Below are 14,709 nucleotides of genomic sequence, written 5' to 3' on the forward strand. Positions count from 1 at the left end.
TGTGACGCCTCATCAGGAGCGTGCCCAGGCGTTGTAGGGAGGTTATACAGTCACGTGGAGGCCACACACACTAAATTATATATATATATATATATATATATATATATATATACATATATATATATATATATATATATATATATATGCATATTATATAAAAAATTTATTGCTTGGAAATTCAGAGACGTTGTCAGAAGTTTATAATATAAAAGAACAATTTACATTTTACTCAAAAATATACCTATGAAGAGGAACATCAGACAAACTGACAATTTTGCAGTGGTCTCCTAATTTTTGCCAGTATATATATATATACTTAACAAAAAAGTGTGAAACAACTGAAAATATGTCTTATATTCTAGGTTCTTCAAAGTAGCCACCTTTTGCTTTGATGACTGCTTTGCACACTCTTGGCATTCTCTTGATGAGCTTCAAGAGGTAGTCATCGGAAATGGTTTTCTCTTCACAGGTGTGCCCTGTCAGGTTTAATAAGTAGGATTTCTTGCCTTTTAAATGGGTTTGGGGCCATCAGTTGTGTTGAGGAGAAGTCTGGTGGATACAGAGATGATAGTCCTACTGAATAGACTGTTAGAATTTGTATTATGTAAAGAAAAATGAGTGGCCATCATTACTTTAAGAAATGAAGGCCAGTCCGAAAAATTGGGAAAACTTTGAAAGTGACCCCAAGTGCAGTTGCAAAAACCATCAAGCGCTACTAAGAAACTGGCTCACATGAGGACCCCCCCAGGAAAGGAAGACCAAGAGTCACTTCTGCTTCTGAGGATGTTTATCCGAGTCACCAGCCTCAGAAATCGCAGGTTTACAGCAGCTCAGATTAGAGACCAGGTCAATGCCACACAGAGTTCTAGCAGCAGACACATCTCTACAACAACTGTTAAGAGGAGACTTTGTGCAGCAGACCTTCATGGTAAAATAGCTGCTAAGAAACCACTGCTAAGGACAGGCAACAAGCAGAAGAGACTTGTTTGGGCTAAAGAACACAAGGAATGGACATTAGACCAGTGGAAATCTGTGCTTTGGTCTGATGAGTCTAAATTTGAGATCTTTGGTTCCAACCACCGTGTTTTTGTGCAACGCAGAAAAGATGAACGGATGGACTCTACATGCCTGGTTCCCACCGTGAAGCATGGAGGTGTGATGGTGTGGGGGTGCTTTGCTGGTGACACTGTTGGGGATTTATTCAAAATTGAAGGCATACTGAACTAGCATTGCTACCACAGCATCTTGCAGCGGCATGCTATTCCATCCGGTTTGCGTTTAGTTGGACCATCATTTCTTTTTCAACAGGACAATGACCCCAAACACTCCTCCAGGCTGTGTAAGGGCTATTTGACCAAGAAGGAGAGCGATGGGGTGCTTCACCAGATGACCTGGCCTCCACAGTCACCAGACCCAATCGAGATGGTTTGGGGTGAGTTCGACCGCAGAGTGAAGGCAAAAGGGCCTACAAGGGCTAAGCATCTCTGGGAACTCCTTCAAGATTGTTGGAAGACCATTTCCAGTAACTATCTCTTGAAGCTCTTCAAGAGAATGCCAAGAATGTGCAAAGCGGTCATCAAAGCAATAGGTGGCTACTTTGAAGAACCTAGAATATAAGACATATTTTCAGTTGTTTCACACTTTTTGTTAAGTATATAATTCCACTTGTGTTAATTCATAGTTTTGATGCCTTCAGTGTGAATTTACAATTTTTATAGTCATGAAAATACATAGAAATCTTTAAATGAGGCGTGTCCAAACTTTTGGTCTGTACTGTACACACACACACGCTTCTTGCAAATTCTTGCAAAACGACCGCCAATACGCCTTTTAACGGCGGCCGCTAAGGGTACTTAAACCACAGCGCCGTTAATTAATGGTGCTGTGGAAAAAGTAAATAGCGCCCCCCAGAGTCCGATTTTCTCCAGGGTCTCGGCTGCCGGGGGTAGCCGAGATCCCAGAGAACATGATTCGGGGGGGGTTTACCGACCCCGCTTTTGCGATCGCCGGTAACTAACCGTTTTCCGATGTGATCGCACATCAGAGGACAGAGAAAAGGGGTCCCCAATCACCCCCCGACACTCACCTGTCTCCCCCGGTGCTCCTCGTGGCTCCCGATGGGCGCCGCCATCTTCAAAATGGCGGGCGCAGTGCGCCCGCCGGCCGGCACCGGGAGAATCTTTGGGGTCTCGACTGCCGGGGGTAGCCGAGACCCCAAAGAACATGATCGGGGTTGGTTTTACCGACCCCTGTTTTGCGATCGCCGGTAATTAACTGTTTACCGGCGACCGCAAAAAAAAAAAAAGTAATGTGTGATTTTCTGTCCTCTGATGTGATCGCACATCAGCGTACAGAGAAATAGGGGGATTCGGGGACCCTATTATACTTACCGGTGTCCCTGGGTCCTCCTGCTGCTCCTCCTGGCCGCCGGCATCTTCATGGCAAAAGAAAATGGCGGGCGCATGCGCAGTGCGCCCGCCATCTGTCTCCATCTGCCGGCCGGCAGGAGAAGAGCAGTTGGGGCTAAAATTAGGGTTAGGGTTGGGGCTAAATTTAGGGTTAGGGTTGGCGCTAAATTTAGGGTTAGGATTCTTTCACACTTACGCCGGTACGGGGCCGTCGCAATGCGTCGGCCCGACATACCGACGCACGTTGTGAAAAGTTCCGCCAAAACACAACTGATCCAGTGCATGACGGACGCGACGTGTGGCCATCCGTCACGATCCGTCGGCAATACAAGTCTATGGGAAAAAACGCATCCTGCGGGCACATTTGCAGTATCCGTTTCTTGTCCAAAACAACGGATTGCGACGGATTCCAAACGACGCAAGTGTGAAAGTAGCCTTAGGGTTAGGGTTGGGGCTAAAGTTGGGGCTAAAGTTAGGGTTAGAGTTGGGATTAGGGTTAGGGTTTGGATTAGGGTTGGTATTAGGGTTAGGGTTGGCATTAGGGTTACGCTTGGGATTAGGGTTAGGTTTGGGATTAGGGTTAAGGTTAGGGTTGTGATTAGGGGTGTATTGGGATTAGGGTTAGGTTTGAGGTTGGGATTAGGGGCGTGTTGGATTTAGGGTTTTGATTAGGGTTATGGTTAGGGTTGACATTAGGGTTGTTTTGGGGTAAGGGTTGTGATTATCGTTAGGGTTAGTGATTAGGATTATGGATCGGGTTGGGATGAGGGTTAGGGGTGTGTTGGGGTTAGGGTTGGAGCTAGAATTGGGGGGTTTCCACTGTTTAGGTACATCAGGGGGTCTCCAAACACGACAGCCAATTTTGCGCTCAAAAAGTCAAATGGTGCTCCCTCCCTTTTGAGCCCTGCCGTGCACCCAAACAGTGGGTTACCCCCACATATGGGGCATCAGCGTACTCGGGATAAATTGGACAACAACTTTTGGGGTCCAATTTCTCCTGTTACCCTTGTGAAAATAAAAACTTGGGGGCTACAAAATCTTTTTTGTGGAAAAAAAAATATTTTTTATTTTCATGACTCTGCATTATAAACTTCTGTGAAGCACTTGGGCATTAAAAGTTCTCACCACACATCTATATAAGTTCATTGGGGGGTCTAGTTTCCAAAACGGGGTCACTTGTGGGGGGTTACTACAGTTTAGGTACATCAGGGGCTCTGCAAACGCAACATAACGCCCACAGACCATTCTAAGTCTGCATTCCAAAACGGCGCTCCTTGGGGGGCGTGGCTATGTAACGGAGGAGGGAAGACGTGCCTCGTGAGAGCTCCGGCCATCCTGATAATATCCTGCCATTAAGACCCCTTATTTGCCAGCGGTATCGGCTGGCACTGGCGCCTGGGACCCCCGGGAGTCAGGTGACCTCCCCAAAAGGCTGCAGTAAGGACCCGGGACTTGGAATCCGTGAGTGGTCTGGGCGGACGGAGGGTACCTGTGCAGCGGCGGCCATCTTGGAACACGCGCTCCGGCGGGACAAGACGCGGCACTGGCCTCTTCTGACACCCGGCTTCTCTTCTGGTGGACTCGGTGGGGCTGCGCTCTTCGGCGGTGAACGCTGTGTGGCATAGGAGTGCAGGGGCTGAGAGCTCCGGGACGGGCGGCAGTGGCTGCAGGGGACGGCGGCCATTACCAGTGCGCACTCCCTGACAGTGAGGGGAGAGGCGCTCTTCATTACTTTAACGGTGCTGCTCAAGAGGTGAACAGATAACTCGGGATATACAGGGGCGACGTGGTGTGTGTGCCCTGAAAGATTGGGCCCCACGCCCCCCCTGCCAGATAGACATCTCTTTTATTGGCGCCATAACTTTGGAGGGATTAACCCCCTCCCTGCTGGTCCTCCTGTGGTGGCTGTGGGCCTGTCCTGATATATAACACCTCAGGCTACATTTAATACTTTTTACAACTCTCCTTACGCCAGCTGCTTGTTTTGTGGCCCTTTTTTCTCCAAAAAAAACAGCCCTATATCCTGTGCCCGCTGACTTGTGTGGCTCCTTCTGCTGCCCACCATGTATCACTCCAAAGGGGCAGGGGCTGCTGAGAAATTGAGGAAATACTCCAGGGAGGATCCCCCTGATAATGTACGTACTCTCAGGAATAATTCTACGCCGGCCCAGCGTAAAAATCGCCCCTCCGATGATACTGAGGAGGGAGAGCAAGAAGAGGAACTGACCCTTAAGCAAGCATCTGAGCAATTAATGCAGGCTATATCCCTCACTAGATCGTCCCTTACTGAAAAGATAGAGGACGTGCACACTGAAGTGGGTCGTCTGCGGCATGATATGCAGGCCATGAGAGGACGTATTTCAGAGGTTGAAACACGAGTGTCCCATGTGGAGGATACTATCACCCCTATGGAGACTACTCTGAAAAAGGTCGCCGGTTCCATAAACGCCTGGAAACAAAAGGCAGATGACCTGGAGAATAGGCTGCGCCGCAATAACATTCGAATTATTGGCCTGCCAGAGCGCTCGGAGGGTCAGCAACCTGAACAATTTTTGGAAGACTGGCTTAAAACCTCTCTGGGAAATGGATTCTCCTCAACATTCTCGGTGGAGAGGGCCCATAGGGTCCCAGCGAGACCTCTCCCCCCTGGAACTCCGCCTAGACCTTTTTTGGCGCGCCTCCTCAACTGCAGGGATAGGGATGCTATTCTCCGCTTGGCGCGACAGAAGGGTCCTATTAAATTCAACAATGCTACCATATCAATTTTCCCGGATTTCTCAATGGAGCTTCAGAAGCAGCGGGCGCGATTTATGGAAATTAAGAAACAACTACGGGATAAAAATATTATCTACGCCATGCTTTATCCTGCTCGACTACGTATTGTCCATGATGGCTCCTCCTTATTCTTTACGGACCCGGCGGAGGTCACTGAATGGTTGCGGTCCTACAAGGTGTCCACTGTAAATGACTCCTAATCGGCTTCTTCTGTCCAATGGCAATATGGGGGAAAAAGGAGCTCTCCGTGTGGGTGCTGAGCTTATTAATAATACCGGACGCTGGAGTCAGTGAGGGTATCCCCTTTTCTATTTGATCACAGGAGTGCAGGATTGTACTTCTCTACTGTTAAAGTTACATTATGTTGGGTTGTTGTTTTTTGTATTAGTTTTGATTGTTCAATGTGTATGGTTGCCGCTAACACTATTTTTAAGCCTTGTTTGGTGCCTCTGAACCGGACCCGAGTACTACTTCACATCTTCCTTTCTTTTAAGTATCAATATGGGATCTGAGATCATATTTATGACCTGGAATATACGAGGTATCAAAACCCCCCGGAAGAAAATTAAAGTATTCTCGCAGATTAGACGGTATCGCCCACACATTGTGGCACTGGTGGAGACACATCTGACTAGAGACACAGCTCGATATACAAAAAAACCGTGGGTGCAGTGGTCTCTTCACGCATTCCACACCAGCTACTCGAGAGGGGTGTCTCTGTTAATACATAGAGATGTTAGATGGGAGGCCAGGGAGGCACGGCGGGATCCGGAGGGTCGCTTTGTCTTTGTGCATGCATTTATCAACTCGCGAGAATATGTGATATTATGTATCTATAATCCCCCTGCCCCCGCTGGTACTTCGATCCTTCGTATGGCATTGGGTTTCTCCTTAAATTATCCTGATGCTAGTGTTATTTGTATGGGAGATTTTAACCTAGTCATGGATGGGTCCCTGGACAGATTGAGATTAGATGACGCGACAATTGGGGATCCCCGGTCTTGGCCCCCCTCCCAACTGGCGTTGTTTATGGATGGTAGTGGATGGCTGGATTTGTGGAGAGTGCATCACCCAGAGACTAAAGGATATACCTGCCACTCATCCACTAGGCAATCTTTATCTCGCATAGATTACATATTCGGTTCTAGTAATTTGGCACTGTGGGTGGATGGTGTTGAGCATGGCAGTAGAGGGATTTCGGACCACAGTCCGGTTATCCTCAAACTTAAATATGGCCAATCATATAATAATATGCCCTGGAAGTTGAACCCCTTTTGGTTAAAATTAATGGACTCTAATGATAGAACGGTTGACCAGCTGAATTGTTTTAATTCAACTCACCCGGAACCCCAAAATCTTGGCTTGTTCTGGGATACTCTAAAAGCCTATTTAAGGGGGTGTTTGTCCTCCACAATTTCCTACATTAAAAGGGTGACGGCGAGGGAAGATGATGAGATAGAGCAGCGGCTGAAAGACTCGGAGGCTGCCTATATATCTAGTCAAACTAGTGGTAACAGGGCTGAGTGGCTTGCTTCTCAGAGGTTATATGTTCAACATGCGGACACCAAGTCAAAACGCAAATTATTCTTTACCCGTCAATCCTACTTCGAGCTAGGGAACCAGGCTAGCACACTCCTTGCCTTCTTAGTACGCCAACATAGTACCTCCAATACTATACTACAAATCCGCACACTCGATGGCACATTGGTGTCCTCCACGGATAAGATACTTCAGTGTTTTCATGATTACTATGAGACGCTGTATAAATCTGGTAGTGGTCTTGATGTCTTTGAGTGTCTGGATTATCTATCAGATATAGTGTTTCCTTTGTTGAGTCCAACCCAGCGGGCCTATATGGACGCTGAATTTACCATGGAGGAAGTAGAACATGCTATGGCGGATATGGCCACTGGGAAGGCCCCTGGGCCGGATGGGTTTCCTATTGAGTTTTACAAGAAATACTGTGATCAACTGGCACCACTCTTATTGAAGGTACTTCGGGAAATATGGGAGGGAGGACCTGTGCCCGAAACATTTTATGATGCAAATATTGTTATGCTCAGGAAAGAGGGGAAGGATCCTCTGGAATGTGGGTCATATCGTCCTATATCGTTGGTAAATGTGGATTATAAAATCTTTACTAAAATTCTGGCTACTAGACTGAACGCAATCATATTAGACCTTATACACCCTGACCAGACTGGCTTCATGCCGGGAAAAAGCACCTCCATCAATATTAGACGGGTTCAATCAGTGATTCAGTATAGCTCCCTAGAAACAGATAATAACTGGGCACTAGCATCGTTAGATACAGCCAAGGCTTTCGACTCTCTCGAATGGCCCTTTCTATCTGCATGTCTGAGGAAATACGGTTTTGGGGACAAATTTCTAAGAGGGATAGATATACTATATAGGAAGCCCAGGGCACGTATAGTTGTGAATAATACCATTTCTGAGCCCTTTTCCCTTTATAGGGGAACTCGCCAGGGATGTCCTTTATCCCCGGCCCTCTTCACCTTGGCAATAGAGGCCTTGGCAATACGCATAAGAACCTCTGATGGTATTAAGGGAATAAATATTGCGGATCGAGTGGATACCATCGGTCTCTATGCTGACGATATGGTGATATTTATGGACAAAGTAGAGGAAACGTTACCACAGGTGATTGCGACTATAGATAAGTTCAGTAAATTTTCAGGGCTATATATAAACTGGGATAAATCTGCCTTGTTCCCTCTCTCACATACCCAGGCACCCTGCCTCGAAACTCTCTCGCCGCTCCCCATTGTATCCAGTTTCAAATATTTAGGTATTCACATGTCCAAATACAGCCAATTAGATCTACAACTTAATATCTACCCACTATTAGATTTGGTTAGAATTAAATTTACAACCTGGAACAAACTCCCGCTCTCGGTTGCCGGCCGAATTAATCTAATTAAAATGATACTGCTCCCTAAGCTTAACTATTGCCTTCAACATAGTGCCGTGCCCATACCCAAACACTTCTTCGCAAGGTTAAACTCCCTGGTTACATCCTTTATATGGGGGAAAACTAGGCCCAAACTTAAATTGTCGACATTACAGAGGCCGAAGCAGGGGGGTGGGGCGGCTTTGCCAGATTTCTACTTATATTATCTCGCCGGCCAGGCCAAGGCGATAAATAAATGGATGCCTAATAATTCCCTGCCTAACTCGGAGAGTCATTTGCTCCATGGTGCCCGGGCTGATTGTCCACTGGGGTTTCTAGAACTAGAGAAAGTTAATGCCCCCTGTTTGCTACAGTTGCACCGGCTGGCACGATCAATATGGAGACAAATTAAAAAAGTTACTGGATTTGTAGATGTAGTGGCTGAAATGCCTCTATGGAATAATAGTTACTTTCCGGGACTGTTGAACCATCCATCCACTAATTTTTGGATCTCGCATGGTGTTCTCTCGGTGAGAGATGTATATAACCAGGGGGTCTTTGCATCCTTTGTACAATTACAGAATACCCACAGTGTTCCGAGGTCTCAGTTCTTCCGTTATTTACAGCTAAGATCAGCCTTTCAATCACATATGCGGAGTATGGGTGGGGATCGAGCTATTTCATCCTTACCTTTGATAGGTATTCTCAACTCACAGGGCCCTCAAGGACTTATTTCCTCCTTATATACTTATTTGTTGTCCATGGGAGATGGGTCTACTATAAATTCCGTCAAAGGGAAGTGGGAGGGACTTCTTCCTGATGTATCGGGAGAAGAATGGGAGGATATTTTGGAGTCCCCAACTAAAGTCTCTCCCTCAATTAATAATAAAATGACTCAATTATATATTCTGCATCAGTCTTATTTGACCCCGGTACGGCTTTTTAAAATGGGCCGCTTCCACTCGTCGGATTGCTTGAGGTGCCATTCGGGTGATGCGGATTTCATCCACATGATTTGGAAATGCCCTGTTATTCGTCAGTATTGGAGTGAGGTGACGTCTTTTTTAACATCCTTATTACTGATCCCTGTCCCACTTGAACCACTGATCTGCTTATTTGGGGTGTGGGATGCGGAAGCTTGGGATCATTGCACCGGAATATTTCTACGAGAGTCACTTTTTATGGCACGAAAGGTGTTAGCATTACGATGGATGGGTGGTTCTTGCCCGTCTCTCAGAGCCTGGGTTGATCTGGTGAATTCGATTATCCCGTATGAGCGTACACTATATCAAAATAGAGGATGCCCAGGCAAGTTTGAAAAGATTTGGGGTAGATGGAACTCCTCTTATAATACTTTATAATCCTCATTAGCTTGGCTACTATGTGGAGGTTGGGCTCGTGGTTTGGGGGGCATCACTTACGGGGTGAAATCTGTATTAATTTTCCTTTGGCGGCGCATTATTGCTATTGTTAAGTTAATGTAGTTAAATGTTGTATATTAGGTGATTTGTAAGACGTCAGTGATTTAACATACACAGTTTGTCACTTTTGTAATACTTTTAGATATAATAATGCATGACCCCTATCTGTATTTCATACTGTTACTAATAATGACAAATGCAAACGTGTGTATTGTGCAGTTTATTCTGGAATTAATAAACGAATTTAAAAAAACGGCGCTCCTTCCCTTCCGAGCTCTGCCGTGCGCCCAAACAGTGGTTTACCACCACATATGGGGCATCAGCGTACTCAGGATAAATTGGACAACAACTTTAGTGGTCCAATTTCTCCTGTTACCCTTGTGAAGATAAAAACTTGGGGGCTACAATATCTTTTTTGTGGAAAAAAAAATATTTTTTATTTTCACGACTCTGCATTCTAAACTTCTGTGAAGCACTTGGGCATTCAAAGTTCTCACCACACATCTAGATAAGTTCCTTAAGGGGTCTAGTTTCCAAAATGGGGTCACTTGTGGGGGCTTCCACTGTTTAGGCACATCAGGGGCTCCCCAAACGCGACATGGCATCCGATCTCAATTCCAGACAATTCTACATTGAAAAAGCAAAACAGCACTCCTTCTCTTCCAAGCTCTGCGGTGCGCCCAAATAGTGGTTTACTGTTATGATCTGGTGGCCTTGGAGCAGCATGAGACGTAGTCTGGAGAAGGTGGTCCCTGTACTGACCGCAAACCCTGAACCTAGCAGCGCAACTAAAAGTAGCCGTGAGGGGTACTTAGCACTCCCTAGACCCCTCGACACAGCCTAAGATCTAACTACCCCTAAAGACAGAAACAGGAAACCTATCTTGCCTCAGAGAAAATCCCCAAAGGATAGATAGCCCCCCACAAATATTGACTGTGAGAGGAGAGGGAAAAAACATACGCAGAAATGAAATCAGATTTTAGCATAGGAGGCCATACTAGCTAAAAAGAAAGAATAGAACAGAGTACTATGCGGTAAGTATAAAAACACTAGAAAATATCGACCGCAGAAAATACGGATCACCTCATCTGACTAAAGACATGGGGGGTATATCTGCATCTCCAGAGAAATAGCTAGGCTGCAAAAATCATTCACAGGCCAAGCTGGACAAGACAAAAACATGAAAATGCACAGAACTATAAGGTCCACTGCAGGTGGACAGCAAAAACAAAGCCAGGACTTATCTTTGTAGAAAAACACAGCAAACTGGAGAGACCAGCAGGGAAGTGAATCCTTCAAGAACAATGGACAACTGGCACTGACTAAAGGATCCAGCAAAGCTATTTACCCCAGTCAGTTTTGCAATTAGTAGATACACCTGTCCACTCCTGCAGTCCAGGCACAACTGCATTACCCTCTACAACCACCGGAGGGAGCCCAAAAGCTGAATTCACAACAGTTTACCCCCACATATTGGGTATCGCCGTACTCAGGAGAAATTGCACAACAACTTTTGTGGTCTAATTTCTCCTGTTACCCTTGTGAAAATAAAAATTTGGGGGCAAAAAGATCATTTTTGTAGAAAAAATTCGATTTTTTTTTTCACGGCTCTACGTTATAAACTTCTGTGAAGCACATGGGGGTTCAAAGTGCTCACCACACATCTAGATAAGTTCCTTAAGGGGTCTAGTTTCCAAAATGGTGTCACTTGTGGGGAGTTTCCACTGTTTAGGCACATCAGGGGCTCTCCAAACGCGACATGGCGTCCAATCTCAATTCCAGCCAATTCTACATTGAAAAAGTAAAACGGCACTCCTTCTCTTCTAAGCTCTGTGGTGCGCCCAAACAGTGGTTTACCCTCACATATGGGGTATCGACGTATTCAGGAGAAATCGCACAACAACTTTTGTGGTCTAATTTCTCCTGTTACCCTTGTGAAAATAAGAATTTGTGGGCGAAAAGATCATTTTTGTGTAAACAAAAGCGATTTTTTATTTCATGGCTCTACGTTATAAACTTCTGTGAAGCAATTGGGGGTTCAAAGTGCTCACCACACATCTAGATAAGTTCCTTAAGGGGTCTAGTTTCCAAAATGGTGTCACTTGTGGGGGGTTTCCACTGTTTAGGCACATCAGGGGCTCTCTAAACGTGACATGGCGTCCGATCTCAATTCCAGCCAATTCTGCATTGAAAAAGTCAAACGGCGCTCCTTCACTTCCAAGTTCTGCGGTGCGCCCAAAAAGTGGTTTACCCCCACATATGGGGTATTGGCGTATTCAGGAGAAATTGCATAACAAAATTTATGGTTACATTTCTGTTTTTACACATGTGAAAATAAATAAAATGGTTCTGAATTAAGATGTTTGCAAAAAAAAGTTAAATGTTCATTTTTTCCTTCCACATTGTTTCAGTTCCTGTGAAGCACGTAAAGGGTTAATAAACTTCTTGAATGTGGTTTTGAGAACCTTGAGGGGTTTAGTTTTTAGAATGGTGTCACACTTCGTTATTTTCTATCATATAGGCTCCTCAAAATGACTTCAAATGTGATGTGGTCCCTAAAAAAAATGGTGTTGTAAAAATGAGAAATTGCTGGTCAACTTTTAACCCTTATAACTCCCTAACAAAAAAAATTTTGTTTCCAAAATTGTGCTGATGTAAAGTAAACATGTGGGAAATGTTATTTATTAACTATTTTTCGTGACATATCTCTCTGATTTAACCCCTTCATGACCGGGGGATTTTTCGTTTTTCCGTGTTTGTTTTTCGCTCCCCTCCTTCCCAGAGCCATAACTTTTTTATTTTTACGTCAATTTGGCCATGTGAGGGCTTATTTTTTGCGGGCCGAGTTGTACTTTTGAACGACATCATTGGTTTTAGCATGTCGTGTACTAGAAAACGGGAAAAAAATTCCAAGTGCGGTGAAATTGCAAAAAAAGTGCAATCCCACATTGGTTTTTTGTTTGGCTTTTTTGCTAGGTTCACTAAATGCCATTATGATTCTCCAGGTCAGTATGAGTTCATAGACACCTAACATGACTAGGTTATTTTTTATCTAAGTGGTGAAACAAAAATTCCAAACTTTGCTAAGAAAAAAAAAAATTGCGCCATTTTCCGATACTCGTAGCGTCTCCATTTTTCATGATCTGGGGTCGGTTGAGGGCTTATTTTTTGTGTGCCGAGATGACGTTTTTAATGATAGCATTTCGGTGCAGATACGTTCTTTTGATCGCCCGTTATTGCATTTTAATGCAATGTCGCGGCGACCAAAAAAACATAATTCTGGCGTTTCGAATTTTTTTCCCGCTACGCTGTTTAGCGATCAGGTTAATACTTTTTTTTAATTGATAGATCGGGCGATTCTGAGCGCGGCGATACCAAATATGCGTAGATTTGATATTTTTTTTTATTGATTTATTTTGATTGGGGCGAAAGGGGGGTGATTTAAACTTTTATGTTTTTTTTATTTTTTTCACATTTTTTTAAACTTTTTTTTTTAACTTTTGCCATGCTTAAATAGCCTCCATAGGAGGCTAGAAGAAGGCACAACTCGATCGGCTCTGCTACATAGCAGCGATCTGCTGATCGCTGCTATGTAGCAGAAATGGAGGTGTGCTGTGAGCGCCGACCACAGGGTGGCGCTCACAGCCACCGGTGATCAGTAACCATAGAGGTCTCTGGGACCTCTATGGTTACAATATACAAGCATCGCCGACCCCCGATCATGTGACGGGGGTCGGCGATGACGTCATTCCCGGCCGGAAGCGGTAGTTAAATGCCGCTGTCTGCGTTTGACAGCGGCATTTAACTAGTTAATAGGTGCGGGCAGATCGAGATTCTGCCCGCGCCTATTACGGGCACATGTCAGCTGTTCAAAACAGCTGACATGTCCCGGCTTTGATGCGGGCTCACCGCGGAGCCCTGCATCAAAGCAGGGGAGCCGGCATCGGACGGTATAGTACGTCCGATGCCGGTAAGGGGTTAAGGGCATAAAAATACAAAGTTTGAAAATTGCAAAATTAAAAAAAAATTTCGCCATATTTCCGTTTTTTTTCATAAATAATCGCAAGTAATATCGAAGAAATGTTACCACTAACATGAAGTACAATATGTCACGAAAAAACAGTCTCAGAATCAGCGGGATCCGTTGAAGCGTTCCAGAGTTATAGCCTCATATAGTGACAGTGGTCAGAATTGTAAAAATTGGCTCGGTCATTAAGTACCAAATTGGCTCTGTCACTAAGGGGTTAAAAAAAAACCCTGTTCCGAAAACTTGTAGCTTGATTTTTATCATATGAGTTTACCCTTCTGTTTAGGAAGTTCATCAATCTAAAATTCTACCTCAAAACAATCCACCATTTATGTTCACAAATAATGCTGAATAATTTAAATTTTACAACATAAACCTATCTTGCTTGTCTTTTTCAGCGTGCTTTGTATCAGTCCTCTCATGTGGATGAAAATGATGTGCAGACTGTTTCTCACAAGTGTCTTGTTGTAGCTCTCGATCAGTATGAGCAGATGCTAAGAACAAAAAAGTACCAGGACAGCGAGGACCTCTACTATCTTGCAGGAACCTATGAGCCCACCACAGGAATGATTTTTAATACTGATGGAGTACCCGTCATCTGCTGAATACATTCAAATTTTGCAGTGTATCAAAATCTTTCTGACAATCATTAATACGCTATAGTTTGAGTAGTGCGGGTCTTCTTTTAACCTTCCCAAATATAAAATAACACTATCAAAATTGTACAGAAGGGAAAAAGTCAAAGAAAATTTAAAAGAAAAACTCAGTGTTATTTTACATATTTGTTTTGCGCAGTAAAAAGGTGAACTCACTAGCTCAAAGCATAATTTTGTTCATGGACACTTTTGGCTTAAATATTTAGAATGCAATACAGTATTCATTAGTAGTTCAAAATCTTTTATATTTTCTAGAATTCAGCAGCAGCAAATATGTGAAAAATGAAAGTACTTGTAAATAGAAAGATGGTTTGGAAAAGCTGTGGAAGAACTTAATTAAATAATATTGTGATATTCATTTCTTCAAGCTTAAGTATGTATTGATGGTAGGCAAACATAAAGCACTTAAAAAATTTATAACATGGATTCATGTGTGTATATATAGAAAGGCTCAAGCTAAATACTCCCATATAGCCAGGGAATGTAAACTATATTTTAGACATAGTATTTC

The 14,709-nt window shown here is 44.2% G+C and overlaps 1 protein-coding gene across 5 annotated transcripts in view; it reads left to right on the forward strand.

Moving 5' to 3' along the window:
* The window catches only part of TNRC18 (trinucleotide repeat containing 18), a 672,655-nt gene extending 658,367 nt beyond the window's left edge, over window positions 1–14,288 (forward strand). For all 5 annotated transcript variants that reach the window (XM_069733831.1, XM_069733830.1, XM_069733832.1 and 2 more), the window contains one exon: window positions 13,941–14,288. In XM_069733831.1, the coding sequence (XP_069589932.1) occupies window positions 13,941–14,147 (207 nt within the window). In that variant the 3' untranslated portion in view covers window positions 14,148–14,288. The remainder of the gene's footprint in view (window positions 1–13,940) is intronic.
* Window positions 14,289–14,709: the final 421 nt, after the last annotated feature.

The sequence above is a fragment of the Ranitomeya imitator genome, chromosome 7 (assembly GCF_032444005.1).
Source record: "Ranitomeya imitator isolate aRanImi1 chromosome 7, aRanImi1.pri, whole genome shotgun sequence".
In the NCBI taxonomy this organism is placed as follows: Eukaryota; Metazoa; Chordata; class Amphibia; order Anura; family Dendrobatidae; genus Ranitomeya; species Ranitomeya imitator.